Genomic DNA, 19,970 nt, shown 5'->3' with positions numbered 1-19,970 from the left:
GTTATAAGCATGTTAACAGAGATAACAAACGGCAATGCGGGTGCAGAAAGTCGGGGAACGTTTCCGGTAGCGACAATTACATCCTGCGGTTTGAGACGTTCATTAGTGAACGCGTTTCTAAAATGAGAACGAAACAAGTCTGCTATGCCAGCAGTGGAGTCGGCTTCGAATAAACCATTGGACATTAAAGAAGGCAATCCTTATTCTTTCCGTTGCTCATTCACGTGGCGCCAGAAGCTTCTGGGGTTTGCCTTGAGGCTGCGTTGCACATTGTTTTGGTAGGCGTTATACAGGCGATCATTAAGTAGCTTATAATTCTGGCTTCAGTGCGATGCTTGCTGTGTTGTCTAAGGGCAGCACGTTTCACCATTTTAAGGTGCTTCAGATCGCGGTTTGTACAAACTGGTCGATAGCATAAAGGATAATGCTAGAGATAGTCGACGCTGCGAGATTGGCGTCAACTTCGCGGAGGGCCTCGTCCCAATCAACAAGTGTAAAAAAATCTTTCATGCCATGGAAATTTATCTTAATGAAATCGTACGACATGCTTTCAGAGGTGTCCCGAAAGCGAAGTTGTGGGCTATTCTTCAATTGCGTAAGCAAAGGAAAATGATGCCTGCAAAGCTTTTTGAGCGGTGACGGAGCCTCCATAACCAAACAGTTCGCGCATAATTCATCGGCAGCGAAACAGAGATCAAGCGTACAACGATTTTCGTTTACAATTCCACTCATCTGTTTGAGTCCAGCGGTGCTATATGTATCGAGCAGTTTTTGCGGGGCTATTCCAATCGAGGACAGAGAAGTGGCCGGAAAAAAAGATCCATAAGAGTTGCACTGCCAAGTAATCGGGCTTAAACTAAAATTCCCAAAAATGATAATTTTATCTCGAGGCCCCAGTTGCGAAACAATCTAGTTGAGTGAATTAACATGCTTTTCAATCAGAGTTTCATCGTTTACTCGATCAGGAGGAATATATACCACAAATAGATAGTGTTCCGTCAGCAGTAGTAATTGCGACCCATAATTGTTCAACTGCTGAGCAATCTGGAGGATTAACCGGATTAAAATAAATTTAAAATCCAAATTTAAGACCATTTGTACCGCCCTGATGTTTACGGTTCATATTAAGGAGTCCTATTTGATTCACTCGTCAATCGTTTCATTCCGTTTAGTCCGTCCGTTTATAATTTATCCTCAATGTTCTAGTTGGCACGAGGAATCGTTTCCGTTTGTATGTCTGCCAAGTAGAAATTTGTAATTTATCGTTATTTTTCTAGTTCACATAGATTCTTACTAGTTTTGCTAATAGAGCGTAGCACTGTTTGCGACAATTGCCTGTAGAGGGAAGTGCCAGGAAAAATCCCACTGATTAGGCTTTAGATCAATTTATTTTAATCGAAAAATTAAAAATATGTTTGTGTCATATATCAATACGCCAAACCAAAGCTTTGATGGTCATTGCTCGAAATCATATTGAAACAGCGAATATTGGGGAGGATGATCAGTTAATAGAAAAGAATTCATAAATTAGACAGAACAATAACAATATTTCTGACCCTCAGAGGGTTCCTGATATTAACAGTCCAGGCATCTCTAAAAGTGTTTTCAAAAATTCGGTTTTAGAAAATGTTTTTCTAAAGCACTAAACACAATTCACCTTTTTTTTAATGTTGGGAGAATTTTCCAGAAAAAGTAAACTTAGATTTAGCTACCCATTTTTTTCTCCTGGATTTTGAATGTAAGAGAGCAAGTCCACTGAAACCGATTGATTGCATTGTGATATAGTAAAACCAAACACCTGACTAATTCCCGCATAATTTATTTCAATATATGGATTATGTTTTATTTTGCAGTAGAAGCTCATTTTCAGCACAATGAAAACACTTTACTCAGTTTATAAGGTTTTCTTTTACATAAGTTACATAGTGAATCATTTTACGCTACCGGAAATAGTAATTCGTTCGTCGCCTAATGAATGACGTAATCATCTAGATAGTCCTCTTGGAAATGTCTGTAAGGAATGCATTCTGATTTACTGTCCGAATTTATTCGTATAGCTTAAACTATAGGGCGTGGTCTATAATACTTGTTAAATTACACAAACTCAACAGAAAGCACCAAACAAAATCCAATGATACTCAATCAACGAACAGAGAGAAGCACACATTCATTCTGGTAACTTTTTGTGCCAGTAAAAGCTCAACCATATAGTATAGTGGGCCAATTTCATTCGGATAAAAACCTAACAACAACTATTGTTTGTTAACTGTGCGCACGCTCAAACTGCGCGTTCAAAAGAGTTCAATGTTGGCAAACTGCTAATCTACTGCTGAAATAGCAAGCGCGACATCTACACAATAACATGGATTAAGAAGTGATTAATTAGTTATTATCATGATAAGTTTCCGTAAATAGATCATGCTGCCTCCAGTATCTGGGGGTGAGTTTTACGAAAAAATGGTGCTCCGCAGTGCTTAGATATGGAATTCTGTATGTACTCTTCATCAGTTAAATATTTAAACCTATTCTCTGTAACTGTTATGACTAAAAAGGGCAGAAGACGAACGTTGTCGTGTTGTACAATTTGTTTTTTCTTTCTCGGCTGGATCGAAACTTTTTTACCAGAGCTTATTATGATAAAATTTGAGATCGAAATGTCCATGCTCGGTTAGATAGCTGCTGTCGGAGCACTTTGAATGAACAGATTCATTATCGTTATCATTGGGACTGTTTCGAGCGTTCGATTTACCGATCGGTCGGTTAATCTTCACTGATCCGAAGCCTTCGTTCTCTTCCTGGTCGAATTCCATCTTAGCGGACGGAGTTACGGCCGCACCAACACCGAACGACATATTTTTCATGCCGGTGTGCTGCTTGGTGTACCGGATGGGCTTTCTCGGGCCCGGATGTTCCGGCGTTTGCTGCTGGCTAACCGATTGGGGAGAAGCAGAATTTTCACGATTAGTCAACATTTGCTGCTGCTGCTGTTCCGGCGAGTGATGCGTCAGCTCGAGATGATGCGGATGGAAGTTGTACGGGTCCGGATCAGCGACCGGCTCGGGAATGTCGCCGTACTCATCGGCAAACTTCACCTCCTGACCTGGCTTATGCTGATGGTGATGGTGATGTTGGCGATGATAGTCAACGTAATCGATCGGTTCCGTCATGGTTAAATTTTGCAGATTAGCCGATAGGACCTCATCAGCAGCATCATCATGGGCTGGCGGAATAGTGCGTGCTTGCGGTTCCTCCGGTTCCGGCTGGTCTGGCTCTTGCTGGTGGCCGTTATCATGATGATGATGGTGCTGATGGTCATTTTCGTGATCATTGTTATTGTTAGCGGAAGCGGATGGAGGCGCATGATGGTTGTTAGTGGGAGAAGTAGAGCTGCAATGCACAATCAATCACACAAACACATTGTTTTGCTTTTTGTACCCAGATCTAGGTTGGTTGTTAGACTACGTTCGCAACTGGCAGTCGCTTTGTGTTATGAAATCGGTATGGAAGCTGTGAGGTCAAACTACGGCTACCAAACCAAAGCTTCTACTTAATTTAGATTGTCGGTGTCATAAAGTGGCATGTGACGTGTGAGAAACTCAATAATATATTTGGAAGAAAAATTAAAATAGTTTGAGTTCAAAAAATAAATCTGTTTACGAAACTAAAATTTGAAGCGATAAACAGTGTGGAAGCATTCAGTATGAACACGCCAAAAAAATGCGATAATAATGAAAAAATCATAAATGTTATTTAATGCAATCGCCGCTATATGTATAATTGGTGATACAGTTAAATAAGCCATGCTTTTCATTTTAATGAAACTGTAAATATGCTTGCTGCTATACAAAATTTCAGTTAATGATCATTTTGAGTAATGGTTTTTTACATTGGTAGGTATATCGTTTCAATATTTTATTGTTAATTAGTTTTAAAGTTATCCCTGATAGTTTAGTCAATATACCTTATTTCCGTAATCTTGATGTATTGTGCCGTAAAAACAGCTTGAAAGGGGTTACGGTATATTACCGTATATATTATATTATCAGAAATCATTCTGGCCACGGTCCAGCTCACTGCAGCAGGATGATTAGGGTTCTACATATATTTATTTATTTATTGATTCTTTGTCTTCGAAAATACTCGTACAGACTGTTGCCTAAGTTAAATCCTTAATGCTATTTACAAAATCGTTCTTACTAACATGAAAGTCAAACTGATCGTAGACAATGTTAAAAGCACGAATGCAAGCACACTTTTGAGCTCGTTCTAATTTCGTCACACCACAACAAGAGTTGATCGATGTCGCTTTGCAAGGCGGCGCAATCTTGGGCGGCTGATATCACCCGAAAGATTTTGAGGTCGTCAGCGAAGAAGGGTTTTCCGGATGATACCCGATATGCGAGGTCGTTTAAGTACAGAATAAAAACAAGCGGGCCCAGTACACTCCCTTGAGGAACTCCTGAAGTGGTCAACCTGAACAAAAACGTCCGGTGAGGTATGATTCCAACCACTCAACTATCCAACTCGGGAAACCAAGATGGGCAAGTTTGTCGATTACAAACGTGTGCGGAACAATGTCGAACGCCTTCGAAAAATCTGCGTAAATCGAATCTACTTGGCGACGGCATTCGACTGCAGGGAACAATTTGATGGTATAAGCCATTAGGTTTGTTGTTGTAGAACGACGTTCGACAAAACCATGCTGAAACTCGCTGATCAAAGGTTTTGCAGCATTGCTCAGGAAACGGTGGACGACTGTTTCGAAGACTTTAGCAAGGCAACAAAGTAAAGTATTCTGCCAGCCTCGTTTTGGTACAGTTGAGGTGAGCCCTTACCGCGCAGCTTAAAAAGCTAGTTTTTGAAAAGACCTTTTCCATGACCCACAACGGTTAATCTCGGTGCTATCAGTGTTTGATACAAAACCAATGAGCGCGTGGTGAATGTCCAATTGGTTAAAATCACATTAAAAATGAATCAAAACACACTCATAGCTAGCCATAAAACCATAATAAAACTGTTAATAAATCAAATATATTGTGATTGTTTATATTACCACGATAAAACTTGTTGGCTGCACCACGTCGTTTATAAACTTACCATACGTGTGGCGTAACAATACAATATGGCGCACCAATCAAAATTTATCTTATTACGGCTAAATGCGTTAGTTTTTATAGAGCTATTAAATCGGTAACACCCTGATCAATCAGATTTATTGCTGCTATTGTGAAGAATATTAGACTTCAACACCGAAATCATTTTTTGTGCAAAAATTCAGGTAAAGCTAACTAGAGTGAGGATGAGAAGAACTAAAGGTAGCTGAAGAAAGGCATTTAGGAGCAAAATATCAAACATTTTCGCCAATTTTTTAAATTCAGACATGTTGACATGATTGGTCATTCGGCCGTATTATGAAGTTGCGAACATATATCTATGCAAGCTGCTAGGATAGCGGAGCACTGGGTACGGGTCGGTTTTTTGTGTTTTGAGACGGACTCCTGGTACAAATACTGCATACTAGCTGTTTAGTCTCGGGAGTCTGGAGCTCTGGAGACGGGTGCGACTCTATGGTTTAAAGCTTCTGTCGACAACCGCGAACGCCCGGGTCGTGCTGCACACAATTTACTTTGTAGGCCTATCTTGGGACAGTGCATAAATCCCAAGGAGTTGGAAGATGAAGAATGTTGTTGATAAGTTAAAAACCACTGATCGTACGAATTTTGTTTGCCCATTGGCTCATTTGTGGTGGTTTGTGTTGGAAATTGATGTCGGGTGCGCGGTTGATCACGAACGGTGTTAAGCGGGGCTGACGAGATTTCCAGATATCCAGGGCAAAGCATATTTACAAATTCGATCTATCTTCCATTTTTTCTCTCATCATCATCGTTATCACATTTAAAATATGACATCCCGGCCTTAGGCAGAGGGATCTTAGAGTAAGTTTGGCGTGTTGGCTATGCTTGGGGTATTTTAGAGGGCGACATTGCCAATCTCATCAAGTAGAACTGCCATTTGTGGTTTCTGTGACACTCTGACGATGACAACCCAAAAAGGCCGCGCATAGAGTTTTACACGCTATTAAGCGTTGGATAACCCGAACAAAAGAATAAAAAATTTCAAGTCCTATTTCAAGATCGCCGAAGCCTAAGATATGACCGTGGTATTACAAGTTTATCTGCTGCCTCCAAATTATTCGAAATAATTATCAGTGCCGCATTAGCTTAACCCTCTAGACACTATATTTCGTCAGATCAACGTGGGTTCATGACAGGCCTCTCCGTGACAACGAATCTCTTAGACTTCACCTCAAATTAGAGATACAAGGGAGTTGGAACGTAAGGTACAAGTAGATGTGATATACAGCGATTCAAAAGCCGAATTTGACTGCATCAATCACCGCATACTGCTCGAAAAAATCTTACGGTTAGGCGTTTCACCAGAGTTTGTCACATTACTACGCTCGTATTGGTCCGACCGGGTTCTGCAAGTGAAAGTTGGGTCAAAGCTCTTATTCACAAATAAATCTGGTTTACCCCAAGGCAGCAACTCGGGACCACTTTTATTTATTTGCCTCTGTTGTTGGCACTGGTTGCAAGTTGGCATATGCTAATGATTTTAAAATATACGTGACGATTCGCTGCATCGCTCATGATGATGATTGTGGTCGTTTTCATGTTGATGATTGTGGTCGTTTTCGAATACTTTTAGACACATTTGTGAATTGGTGCAAATTGAACTGTTTGACGCTGCCTGGCGCTGTGTACATTCCTCCCGACAAAAGTCAAGATCCCGTTGTTATCGAGTCACACTTTCCTTTATTCGAGAGTTGTGCGAAAATCCCCCTCAAATGATGCTGTACTCATTTGCCGAAAAAGTCGATGCAGCCTCTCTTGAAATTTGCTTCCGACGATGAACGTTTAACAGCGGGCGGTAACGAATTCCAATTTACCACGCCTCGAACAAACAATGAATTTGCGTAGATTGTCGTGTTATTGGCTGGAACTACCAAACTCTGCAAACGGCGTCCACGGGTTTGGATAAGCCTCCGATGTAGAGTACTAGGAGACTGTGTTTTTAACAGATTCCTTAGGAAAACGCATGACCGATAAGCATAAAAGCATTGTAAAGGGCACCCAATGAGGTTCTGCTGAAGGTGACTCACATGGTCATAGCGGATCAATCCGTACACAAATCTCACGCAACAGTTTAATGCGACACGCAGACGATTTAAGGAGCTTGCCCTGGGACGAATGTGCAGAACATCGCCAAACAGGAAATGCGGCAGGATCAGGGATTTGAACAGATTCAGTTTGGTGGCAGTCGGTGCAGAGGGTGTGCAGCAATACAACGTTCGTAGACTAGAGTAAATCTTTCCGCATTGCTGCGCTATCAGGCCATCCCACTGCAAATCATTTTGGAAGATAAAACCTAGGTTGCTGGCACTTTCTCACCATTCGATGCTTTGACCATCCAGTACAAGTGCAGGTGCTGACAAATCGGTACCTCCGAGTCTACGACGTCGACTTGCGATGAATAGAGCTTTACTCTTGGCTGGATTCACAAGAAGTTCATTTCGTCGTGACCAATCCGCAACTAGTTCCAGATCAGCATTCACCATTCTGACTAATTCGCGCGAACAAGGGCCAAGCTTACCGACATAGAGCTGCACATCGTCGGCATACATTTGAATAAAACAGTACTTTATCACCGTTGGCAGATCATTTATATGGCAGCAAAAAAGTAATGGGCCAAGCACTGAGCCTTGAGGAACGCCAGACGGCACTTCCATGCTACGTGAGCAGCGATCACCACAGAAAACTGTCTGTTGTCTTCCAAGCAAGTACGATTTCATCAGACTCACGGCAGCGCACATAAGAAGGGCCCCATATAAAGTAGCGGCCAAAATTGCCGAATGTTAAATTTCACATTTTAGCACATGTTTAAACGCGGTTTTGTAGTAAATTATCTATATTTTTATGATTCGCGAATTAAATTTTGATAGAAAAAAAATATCATGTAGAAATAAGCCGTCAAAGTTGCCCATTTCAAAAGTTTGAAAAATAAATCATTTTAAAAAAGTCAAAAAATTAAATAGTTATCGCGGAAGTAAATATTATTGTTATATATCATTTTAAAACTGATATCTTGGCCTATTAAAAACTGAAATGAAAACAAATTTAAACTCAATGAGGAGCGCCATAGGCTACTTATAATAAAAATGAAATTCTCATAAACTTTAATCAAAAAAACAACTCTTGTCGCCTCTTGTCGCCGCAGTTTCTTAAAGTGCGTCTGAAAGCTCGAAGTATGTTTTATCAAAACATGAATTAAAAGTTTGCTATAATTTGACGTTTTCCGAAAAAAAAACAATTTTAAAATTGTCATATTTTTAGCAAATCTTTAAAATTTTAAGTACTCTTTCAACAAATTTGATTATCTTTGTTACTAAATTTATTTAGTACCTGAAGAGAGTTTCAATGAGAGAATGGGAGAATCCCCGCGAGAAAAAAAAAATTTTTTTTGTCAAGCCAATATTTATATCGAAAACATTTGATCATTTTTCCCCAAATCACCCTAAATATGAGTTCTTATAAGTTTAAATTATCTCTTTTGTAACAAATATAATCTAGAATCAATTTGAAATTGAAAAATAATTTTGGCCAAAAATCGCAATTTTCCGACTATTGTGCAGCGGAGGAAAAGTTGAACTGAGCACTCAGCTTGGTCAGTAGCTTACTGTGCGGAATTGTATCAAAGGCCTTTGAGAAATCGAGCAGCTAGCAATATACCGGAACCTTTTTTATCGACAATGGATGCTAAATCGTCATACACTCGAAGAGCTGCGGTTTGGATGCTATGTCCCCGACGGAAGCCAGCCTGATAGTCCGTTAGCAAGCCATTACCTTCTATGTAGAACGTCATTTGCTGTTTAAGAAGCTTCTCAAAAGCCTTCGACAACGCACAAAGTATGCTGATAGGTCGAAGATTACTGATGTCGTTCAAACGAGCCTTTTTCTTCAATGGTAAAACTTTTGCGTGTTTCCAAGAGTCAGCACGACTAGCGGTAGGATGATCTTCACAAATTTAATGGGCAAGCCGTTCATTCCGACGGCGTTCCACTTGATGTCACAGATGGCGTTGACGACTTCCCAGTCGTGCACTGGTTAAAAACAGAAACTGTATGGTGATCCTAATTCGGAGCTTACGGGTATTTCTCCCCGGCGGGAACTGTTTGTAAAGTTGGCTGAGAAAGCACGATTTACATCATCTGAATCGAAATCACATGACCCAGAGTCCTTGACCTTACCGACTCCAAGACTCTTTAAACGTTGCCATAAGGTTTTCGACGGAGTGCTGCAGTTCAAAAAACGATTCAGATACTCCTGCTTGGCTCGAGTAATTTTCGTGTTAGCGCGATTCCGCAGTGCCTTGTATTGACGTTGACCTCCAACAAGCCAACTTGAAACGTAATCATCTCGGAAGGGTGCTAGCTTAATTTAGTTTTTCATTCTGCTGTCCACGCTGTATCCGTTGAGGAGTGCGTTGCACCATTACTTGCTGATGACTCTCATCATCCCCCGTTGTTGATTTTGTTGCCCGCTTCAAATGAATGATTCATCTCTAAAAGTACGACGACGACGACGACTGCTCTCTGAATATTTACTAAACTATGATTGGAAGAATCTTCTTGAAATGAGCCTAGTGAATGATATGGCCAATTTATTCTGTAACGCTTTTAACCAGTGGCTTTAGTTTAATTTGCCTTTTGTCAAGCAACGTTCTTCACCTCCCTGGAGTACGAATCGTTTACAAGCTTTAAATCGTTCACGCAATGCTTGTCATGTACCGAGCCGCTATGCTGTCCGCTCTCCCCGTACTCGACACTCGACGACTCGAGTCTCATTGCTCGACATGACTTACATAATTGGGCCCAATCCATGGGACCAATGTTGCAAATCGAGCGTGAAGCAAACGATGCTCCAACGCGTACCCCACTGACGCAAGCGTACGATAAACAGTCACCGTTGCTGCGTGCCGGCATTCTGTTACTTACACACTCACGAACGTACAGTTTCGTAACGTCTTTCTGCAGGAGGCATAGCTCGTGCTCAGCCAGTTGCCCGTGAGGGCTAGCGGCACATGGGATTCAGATTTTTTATTTCTTTTTCTTTTCTTCTTCGTCTTACGCCCTCGATTCTATACACGGGTGAGAGTGCGAGAGTATACTGTTTTGAAGATTGAGACCGTTAACGGAGTCCTTCGTCGGCGATTACTAAGCTGATTTTCGAGAGAGTGTATTTGTGGATTTTGAGGCGGCGTACGATTCAGTGAAACGAAATTATCTATAGCAGATAATGCTAGAATATGGTTTTCCGACGAAACTAGTTGAGCCGATTCTTCTGGCTGCGTCTGAAATAACTGAGAATAGCAGGTGACATTGTATGGACCGAAACAAGGGATGCACTGTCTAACCTGCTATTGAACGTTGCCTTGAAAAGTGCAATACGAAGAGCAAATGTGGAGAGGAACGGAACTACCATGATGAATTCTCACATACTTCTTGGTTTTGTCGATGACGTCGATATCATCGGAATCAACCGTAGAGCAGTGGCAAAATTCACTTCCGGGGTCACTCGTTCTTGTAAAAATCCGTGTTCAACGTCTTAATTTTGTGAAAAATATCTGAGTTTTCTGGCAACAATTGCAGATGCCCTGTTATATCATATATTAGCGTGTGAATTTATACCAGCACCAGGCTGTTTATATTCTCCACGCTTTTGTCCAATGTCTGACTTATGCTGTACATTATCTCTACCCATCTTTTCTTCGATATTCTTACAACACACTTTGCTTTTTGTACAGTCAACTGTTGTTTACCTTGCTTTTATATATATGTTTTTTTTAATATAAAACAGACCCATAAAATATGATCACATGAAAACAAAAAAATATAATTTTGAGTAGCAATCAGCATATCTACAGTTTTATTACAAGTGATGATCAGGATATCACTGCAGCGTTGAATTTCTCAAAATCTGTCCCAGGAGACAGGCAAACTGCGTTGGGTAACGTTCTTTATTTGTAAAAAGACTGTCATTTGTATAGCGAAAGCGATTTCGACGGTGCAGCAAACGGGGAAGAGGTGCCAGCCCCAACGATAGGCGAAGTTAAGGAGGCCATCATGCAGCTAAAGAACAACAAGTCAGCTGGAAAAGATGGCATCGGAGCGGAGCTTATTAAAATGGGACCAGAAAAGCTGGCCGTTTGTCTACACCGACTAATTGTTAGAATTTGGGATACGGAACAGCTACCGGAGGAGTGGAAAGATGGGGTTATCTGCCCGATCTACAAAAAGGGCGACAAGTTGGACTGTGAGAACTATCGAGCGATCACCGTTCTCAATGCCGCTTATAAAGTGCTGTCCCAAATCATTTTCCGCCGTCTATCACCAATTGCGAATAGATTTGTGGGAACTTATCAAGCCGGCTTCGTCGAAGGTCGGTCTACAACGGATCAAATATTTACACTGCGGCAAATCCTCCAAAAGGGCCGTGAATACAGAGTTCCCACGCATCATTTATTCGTTGACTTCAAAGCCGCATATGATACCATCGACCGGAAAGAGCTATGGAAAATCATGGACGAGAACAGCTTCCCCAGGAAGCTCATCAAACTGATTAAATCTACGATGGATGGTACGCAGTGCTGTGTTCGGATTTCGGGTGGATTGTCAAGTTCATTCGAATCACACAGAGGGCTTCGTCAAGGTGATGGTCTTTCATGCCTGCTGTTCAACATAGCGCTACAAGGTGTTATGAATTGAGCGGATATCAACACGCGGGGCACGATATTCAACAAATCTAGTCAATTCGTCTGCTTTGCCGATGACATGGATATTATCGGCAGAACATCTGTGGCGGTGGCTGAACAGTACACCAGACTAAAGCGCGAAGCAGAAAAGATTGGGTTAAAGGTAAATACGTCTAAAACAAAGTACATGCTGGCCAGCGGAACCGAGGATGAACGACACCGCTTGGGCAGTAGTATATTGATCGACGGCGATGAGTTTGAGGTAGTCGATGAATTTGTCTACCTTGGCTCACTGGTAACGGCGGACAATGATACCAGCCGTGAGATTCGGAGGCGTATTATCAGCGGAAGTCGTGCTTACTATGGGCTCCACAAGCAATTGCGGTCGAGCAGACTAAGTCCCCGTACAAAGTGCACCCTGTACAAGACGCTTATTAGACCGGTTGTTCTCTACGGGCATGAAACATGGACAATGCTCGAGGAGGACCTGCGAGTGCTCGGAGTTTTCGAACGACGAGTGCTAAGAACGATCTTCGGCGGCGTACAGGAGAACGGAGTATGGAGGCGGAGGATGAACCATGAACTCGCACAGCTCTATGGCGAACCCAGCATCCAGAAGGTGGCTAAAGCTGGACGGATGCGATGGGCAGGGCATGTTGCAAGAATGCCGGACAACTGCCCTGCAAAGATGGTGTTCGCCTCAAATCCGGTAGGAACAAGACGACCAGGAGCGCAGCGAGCAAGATGGTTAGACCAGGTGGAGCGAGATCTGGCGGAGAGTACTCGGTGTCCGAGGAATTGAAGAACGGTAGCCATCAACCGAGTTACATGGAGAAATTTTGTTCAACAGGCTTTGTCTTAGGACGGCAAGCCACCTAAGTAAGTAAGTAAGTATATCTACAGTTTTATTACAAGTGATGATCAGGATATCACTGCAGCGTTGAATTTCTCAAAATCTGTCCCAGGAGACAGGCAAACTGCGTTGGGTAACGTTCTTTATTTGTAGAAAGACTGTCATTTGTATAAACGAAAAGAAAGTACTATGATTACTTTTTAGGTTTACAAGTTACTTTCAAAATATAATCATTCATGTTTTCATTTTCGCTAAAAAAATTTTGTAAGTGTGTTACTTTCTGAATCACAGATTAACACATGTTGGAAGGAAACAATTAATTGATATTTCGTAAAAATTAAACCGTGATATATCAAACTGCAAAAGTACAAAAAGCTTGGAGCACGAAAACTAACAAACTTGATACAATTCATTATACAAACAAACAGCAAAAGCCAAATGCCAGATTTAACAGAAACACAATTCTTATTAGTTTCATATTGTATATATTTGTTTTTTGTTTTGTATAAAAAATCAGTGCAATTTATTAGGTTTAAAAAAAACAAAACTGGTACGAACTTAAACGAAACAGTAATGCTATATAAACCCTAAGCGTTAGCAGGCAAAACTGGTGGTAAAAAAAATTAACATATTGCAAAGAAGCTCACATCTCTCTTTCTTGCTCTCTTTCCTAACGGTGAGTTTTTGTTTTTCTAAGTTTGCTTTTCGTTTTTATCTCATTTCGATTGCACGTAGAGGTTCGTAGAGGATGGTATTCTTATAAAATAGTCAAAAAAAAAAAACAATGGAAAAAAATACTTCACAGAATCGTATGAGGCTCTCGCGGTTGAAACGAATCACAATATAATTTAGGATGCTGGTGGTGTGAATGATGAACATAAATATAAACCATAAATATCCGTTCTATGTTTTCTGAGAGGGGGCGGGGGTGGTGGTGTTTCGTGTGGGTGACGTTATAGGCGCTATAGGCTAGTAGGCTGGAGTGTCAGTAGATTGAAGGAGGTGAGCTATATAAAATTTCTGAAAATAAAAAAAAAGCAAGCAAATCAAAGGTCAGCCAATCAAGTCGCTTCGCAAACGAAAGAACGTGTCAATCTGTTCCGCTGTTGGCTTCGAAAGCAGTCGCCGTTGAATATTGTACAGTTTTTGTCCGTTTCAGCTTTAGTATGATAAGAATAAAACTAACTTACCTGTTAGGTTCGGTTGTAACCGTAGTTGGACTATTGTGAATTATCTGTAATAAAAGCAAAAAATTGGTTTTAGTTATATCTATAACTTAGGGAGCAATTTTCTGGTTTGTAGCATAAAATTGCCCGCCACCACTGGAGCACCATGGAAGGTGGCATGCGGGACTAAATTAAGCCATGACTAGGCACTGTAATTATTGAGTCAGTTTAAAAAGCGCAACCATAACATGCCTCGAAGTGAGTGTAATTTCCGACGAATTATGGTTTTGAGAACTGTAATAATCTGCCCTAAAATTGTTTTGTTCTAGATTCCAAGTAAAAGTCTAACGCATAGCATTTACACTTATAGTACTGTTTGTAATTGGATAAAATTTACGATATTAATTATGCTCCATCCAGTTGCTTTGAGGTCAATTTTAGAAGTTTTTGGCTTTAAATTTTATATCGGACATATTTTTGCCTGTTTCGTTTACTAGCAGCAAAAAATAGGTTCGGAAGGAGGAAACAAATATTTTCCGATAAAAGTTTTTGTAGTAAGCTATACAATGGTATATTTGCACATGAAAAAAACTTTAATCGATGTAACAATTTTCCGTCAGGAAGTGATTAGTATCACTATGATGGTACAATATAAGATGCACCAAACTATAGCCATTTCGGACTGAGTTTGGGCATTTGAAATATAAACCTACTGTCGTTGCTTCTCATCCAGCATGGTATCAGTAAGTAGTTCATTTGCATGCTTCAGTTGTACTTAATCGGTTCCGTTTAGTACAAACAAAGCATAGTTTTTTCTTTGTTATTTCTGCTTTATTATTTCATAACCAGCCCATATTTTTGAGCTGATTGGAAGAGGCTAACACAAAGGCACCTGCTACGTGCCACTTGAGCATGAAGCTTCTGAATGGCTTTGCAAGTGGCAAGCTAATTCAAAAGCCATTTACAACTAGTTCGTATGACTGATGAGATTTTGAATGAAAATCAATACAGTGCCGTTGTAAGCGCTAATTAAAAGCACGAACCACCAAACAACAGGAGAGTGCGCGACCTTCGGTTCGGTCGGCGGTAAAGATGTTGAAACAAAGTCCGCTCTGTCACCCAACCCAAACACGAACCTCCATTGAGCCAGAAACATGGTCCGACGTCATGCAAGCCGGGCTGCGATTCAAAATGCGGCCAAAGTGATATAACGTTGCTGTATTTTATTTTTAATGGATGCTAAAAAACTCCGGCCAGTGGCAGTGGCGGAAGGCTCACCAGGCCGGCATTTTTACGATTCAGTATGCAAACAGAGGAAAGTGGAAAATCGGAAAAATCTCCTTCTTTTGTAGGTTAGCCTGCAATACGGAAAAGAAGAGTAAAAGAGCTGATATGTAACAGTGGCTGACAGAGCTGTTGTCTGTTGCCGAAGAAAGCATCAAAGGTATGATACATGTTATTGCGACAACCATGAGTCAGTGCATGGAAACTTTAATTTTCAAGTCATAAATCTTAAAGTAATATTCCTTACATAATAAAGATCGACTTCGATACTAATTTGTATTGAAGCTGCTTCATTACAACAAAATCATAACAAATCTTCCTGCTCTATCTATTGCTGGCATCAATTATACTGCCCATGGTTTCATAGTTGATGTAATGACCAACTCAATGATTGTTGAGAAAACGCATTTTTATCATAAAAAACGTTTAGAGCTAGGGTTGTTGATCCAATAGTTGTGGTAGTACCAATAGTTGCCCTACTATTCGTTATTAATGCATAGCTTCGTTACCGTAGCATTTTAAATAAAACAATTATGTTCATTATATAAAATAAGTTCTTATGAGTATTGACTAGACTAGAGAGAGTTAGACTACACCTTTTAAAATTAAAGCATTATTTGCTAAAATGCCGATTTTCTAAAATCCAACACAACTATAGGCGCAGTTGGAGCGCACAACTATAGGCGCTCATTTCTATAGCTGCGCTAAAATGTTTTTTCACCTAGCAACCTAGCAATGTATACGGATTAACACAATTAAAGGAACGCCAAACTTAATTAAGAGAACATTAGCGCAACTATTGGTACAGTATAATTGAATTGGAAAATTCATTTTTTTCTTTATAAAGCTTGTCGTACAACGAGTGCAATTATCTTGTCTTGCGACAAATGCTTTGTGTTTGATAAATTTAAGTCCTACAAGCATTAATTGAAGCATATCCTCACTAAACAAGAAAAAAGAAATTACATTGTACTTAACTGCGCAACTAATGATGCGACTACCCTATATAATCTAAATTGTGAACTTTTTCAATCAAATAATCTGTCAATTTTGTAAACAGACTGTTTATTGGACGTATATTCTCTAAGAATCACTAAGAACTAACTAACTAAGAATCACGAATTAATACTGTGTGTGTGTGTGTGTGTGTTGTGTGTGCGTGTGCATGTGCGTGTGCGTGTGCGTGTGTGTGTGACAGAGAGAGAGAAATAAGAGTGAGTGAGAGAAAAATTAGAGAGAATAGAGGAGAAACACGAGAGGGGGCAGAAACGAGAATGGAGGAAAAACGGAAAGAGAGGAGAAAGAACAAAGAAGCGAGAGGAAAATAGGAAAGAGACGGGAAAAAAAAAGAAAAGAGGACAAGAGGGAAAGAGAGATAAAGAATATAAAAGGGAAAATAAATAATAGATAAATAGACGAAATGAGTGAAAAGAGAAGGGAGAGAGTGAGAGAAGACGAGAGGAGGGAAGCACGAGAGTAGGATAGGGAATAGAGGAGAGCGCGAAGAGATAAAATAATTTTAAGGGAAGAGAAGCTCGAAAGAGAAGAGTAAAGTAAGTAAGAAGAATCAGAGGAGTGCCATTTTAAAAAAATTGTTTTGGGTCGTTATGTTGAAAGTTTTATTTGAATCCGATAAGACCATTCAAAATTTTTAAGTCTACTAGCAGATTCCACTTGCATCTAGATAGCATTTTTCACGAGTATAGTTTACGGACTAACTAGTTGATAGCCCGATATTACTTGGGACCCTTTCGTCTTTTAGCCACTTATACATTCGTTATTGAACCGAAAATTCTTTTAATGCATGAAACGAAACTATTTTTGTTCATTTGAATGTGTCTAGCTCCTTTGTCAGCTCCTCCCACTGTTGTCCACTAGTCACTTGTAAATCTGGCTTTTCGGTAATCCATATAGAGCGAGATAAAGCATTTTTTATGCTTTTGAACCTCGCCCTAGTTAATGGTCACCCTTTCAGAGGGCTTGTACAACTGCTATCGGGCCAAATACAAGAGAGACGTACTCCTGTACCCATTTACCCACTTGCCTCCCCCCTTTTGTCAATCCCCCTGTGCTGGGTCTTTTATGTCAAAGAACATGCGCCAAGTTTGATGAAAAACCGTCCTGGCGTTCCGGAGTCATGGCGGAACATTTTTTGTAGAATCTTTTAATCGCTCTATGACCATTAGATGATCAATAGATCTATTGTGGTATATTCGGTTTGCTATTTATGCATGACCAGTTCGGTCCATCACTACGAAAATGAGTGCTATAATTGTGCATTTTCCCCTAAGAAAGTATGACTTCCTTAATGAAGTTCATTACCTTTTCCGGTTCAGTAGACCATATCTCGTTAGGCATAAGGACGCCCTTTCCGATAATTCGCAGTCTCCGTTGAAGCTTACCTATATTTTTAGGTGATATCTGCTCGAACAGCATCTGGTCAGAAAACCGGTCAGCGCACTCAAATTTGCTTTATTCAAACTGAGTAAGCTGCGTGTGATGATTATCGCCGTACCCTTATATTAGATAGTCTCATATCTAGTTTTGTTCCTCCAGTCTTAATCATTCCATAGGGTGCGCTGGTAGTTTAATAGGAAAAACACTTGGGTACCAACCGAAAAAGTGTAAATTGAAGTCCCACCTGCCATTAAACGATCCAAAACATTTTTACTTTATATATTTTGATCATTTGGGTGTCTCCTGGAACGCTGCAACATTTCGCAATCCGAGATTTTCCGACTGGGAACTCTTTGAGGAGGAACTGGCGACGAAATATCAAGGATTCGAACCGACGATTGAGGCATCGATCGACTTGGATGTGGCTGTAGATGTCACAACATCTTTTATTGCAGAAGCTTTTGAAGTAGCTTGCCCGCTAAAAACTATTAAAACGACTAGAGGAACACCGTGGTGGAACTAACATTTCGCGAAACTAAAGAAACGATGCAGGAGAGCCTGGAATAGACGTCGCAGGGATGGCGTGCAGCCTTTCAAGCAGGTCCGGAAAGCCTATGCAAAGGCTCTACGATCTTCAGCACGCACGAGCTGGCACAGGTTCTGCAGCAACGTTTCCAGTTTCGGCGAGGCAAGTGGACTTAATAAAATACTGTCAAAATCGAAAGATTATTAGGTTAATAACATTCGAAGTCCGAACGGCGAATACTGTTCGAATGACAATGAAATCCTGGAATGTCTCGTTTCTAATCACTTTCCAGAGTGAGCGATGGAGTGGGCCGTGTACAGCTTCTCTTCATACAAATCTCCTGGAATAGATGGAATATACCCTATTCTACTGCAGAAAAATTAGACACACTGACAAGGATGTTTATGGGTAGTATTGCTACTGGGTACAACCCAACTCAATCGCGCGAAATAACCATTAAGTTTATTCCTATAGGTGGACGCGCAACGTACGAGCAAGCAAAAAGTTTTAGACCAATCAGTTTCACGTCTTTCTTGCTTAAATCACTTGAGCGGATTGTTGTCCACCACATCCGCGAAACAAGCTTAGTAGAAGTTCCTCTTCATTCATCACAACATGCTTATTAAAGTGGTAAGTCTACAACCACTTTATTACATGATGTGGTGAATAAAATTGAGGTTGCTTTTTCGCGAAAGGAATCTTGCTTAGGAACTTTTTTAGATATTAAAGGCGCGTTTGATAACGTATACGTATCTTTCGCTTCCTTTTTGGAGGCTGCTCGTTATCATAATGTGCCTTCAATAATTATAAAGTAGGTAGAACAAATGCTTAGTAATCGATTGCGTTTTTCGTTGTTACGGCACGAATATCGAAATTTCCTAGTTTCATCCAGTTTACCATCTTCGTATCAAAAACTCCTTCCCAAAAAAAACAAAAAAAAGTTTACGTTGAACCGCGACAGAGTCAGAGACAGGTAAATCAGAAATAAAATCTCCTCTCCTCGTTAGAGATCACCCTTTTTTCAACTCCCCGGTGCTGATTTCCTTATGTCAAGAAACATGTGTGCCAAATAAAGCGGAGAACGGTCAAGATGTTCAGGAGTTATGGCGGAATACACATACATATAAATATACAGACTCACGTTCACTTTTATATAGGTACATAGAAAATTACGGAAAACAATAATTAAACCCAAATTTAGAACTCCTGTTCTCCTACAAAACTTCAAGGGAAATTAACTGATTTTCTTGAGAATCGGTTATTTCAACAGTTCAAGATGCTTGAAAATTATCTCCGTAATCTAGGAAAAGTAACGGTTGGCAATAGTTTTACATAAAATTTTTCAACCGCTTTTGATATGTGCATACAATCTGCTACCGACACACTCGCAGGCACACAGCCTAGTAGCGTCGTTCTACACAGTCCACTTATGGAACCATCAGCTCGCGAGCGTGAGCTTTACTTCTTCTTTTCTTCTTTATCTTATGCTCGATATCAACTGCTCGAGTTGCAATGACGAACGAGAGCGATAACCGTAGCTGATAGCCAAATACACACTGGCAAAAACTCGTCGCAGGGCATGAAAAAATAAGAACGAGAATCCGAACGAAAAGGTCATGCCAATCTGTTCGTTAGAAGGAGTAAGCACGTGTAGAAAAATTAGCCTTAATAACACAACAAAACCAGTCAGGCTTCCTGCTTTTAGAATCCAAAGGGTTCTTATTTTCTAGTGCAGGCGATTCCCTTAGCGAGTTATAAGTATTCCGGAGATTCAACTCTTGGATTCTCACATAAGAATCCTGGTCAATAACCAAGCAAGGCATTCTGAGCGAATCCTCTGCAGAATTACTTCACATAATTCCAATGCGAGGGATCCCAGGGACTCTGTGCGAATCTTTTTGGTTCGTCCGGGTGGTTTATGGATGACGCAATA

General features: G+C 40.5%; 1 protein-coding gene across 1 annotated transcript in view; it reads right to left on the bottom strand.

Moving 5' to 3' along the window:
* Positions 1-2,618: 2,618 nt before the first annotated feature.
* LOC128734554 (alpha-tubulin N-acetyltransferase) overlaps positions 2,619-19,970 on the bottom strand; it is a 47,071-nt gene continuing 29,719 nt past the window's right edge. Inside the window, exons 8-9 of the mRNA XM_053828811.1 lie at positions 13,855-13,898; positions 2,619-3,387 (exon numbers count right to left, since the gene is read on the bottom strand). Coding sequence (XP_053684786.1) covers positions 2,619-3,387; positions 13,855-13,898 — 813 coding nt within the window. The remainder of the gene's footprint in view (positions 3,388-13,854; positions 13,899-19,970) is intronic.

The sequence above is a fragment of the Sabethes cyaneus genome, chromosome 2, assembly GCF_943734655.1.
Source record: "Sabethes cyaneus chromosome 2, idSabCyanKW18_F2, whole genome shotgun sequence".
NCBI lineage: Eukaryota > Metazoa > Arthropoda > Insecta > Diptera > Culicidae > Sabethes > Sabethes cyaneus.
This window is presented reverse-complemented; position numbering and strand designations above follow the sequence as displayed.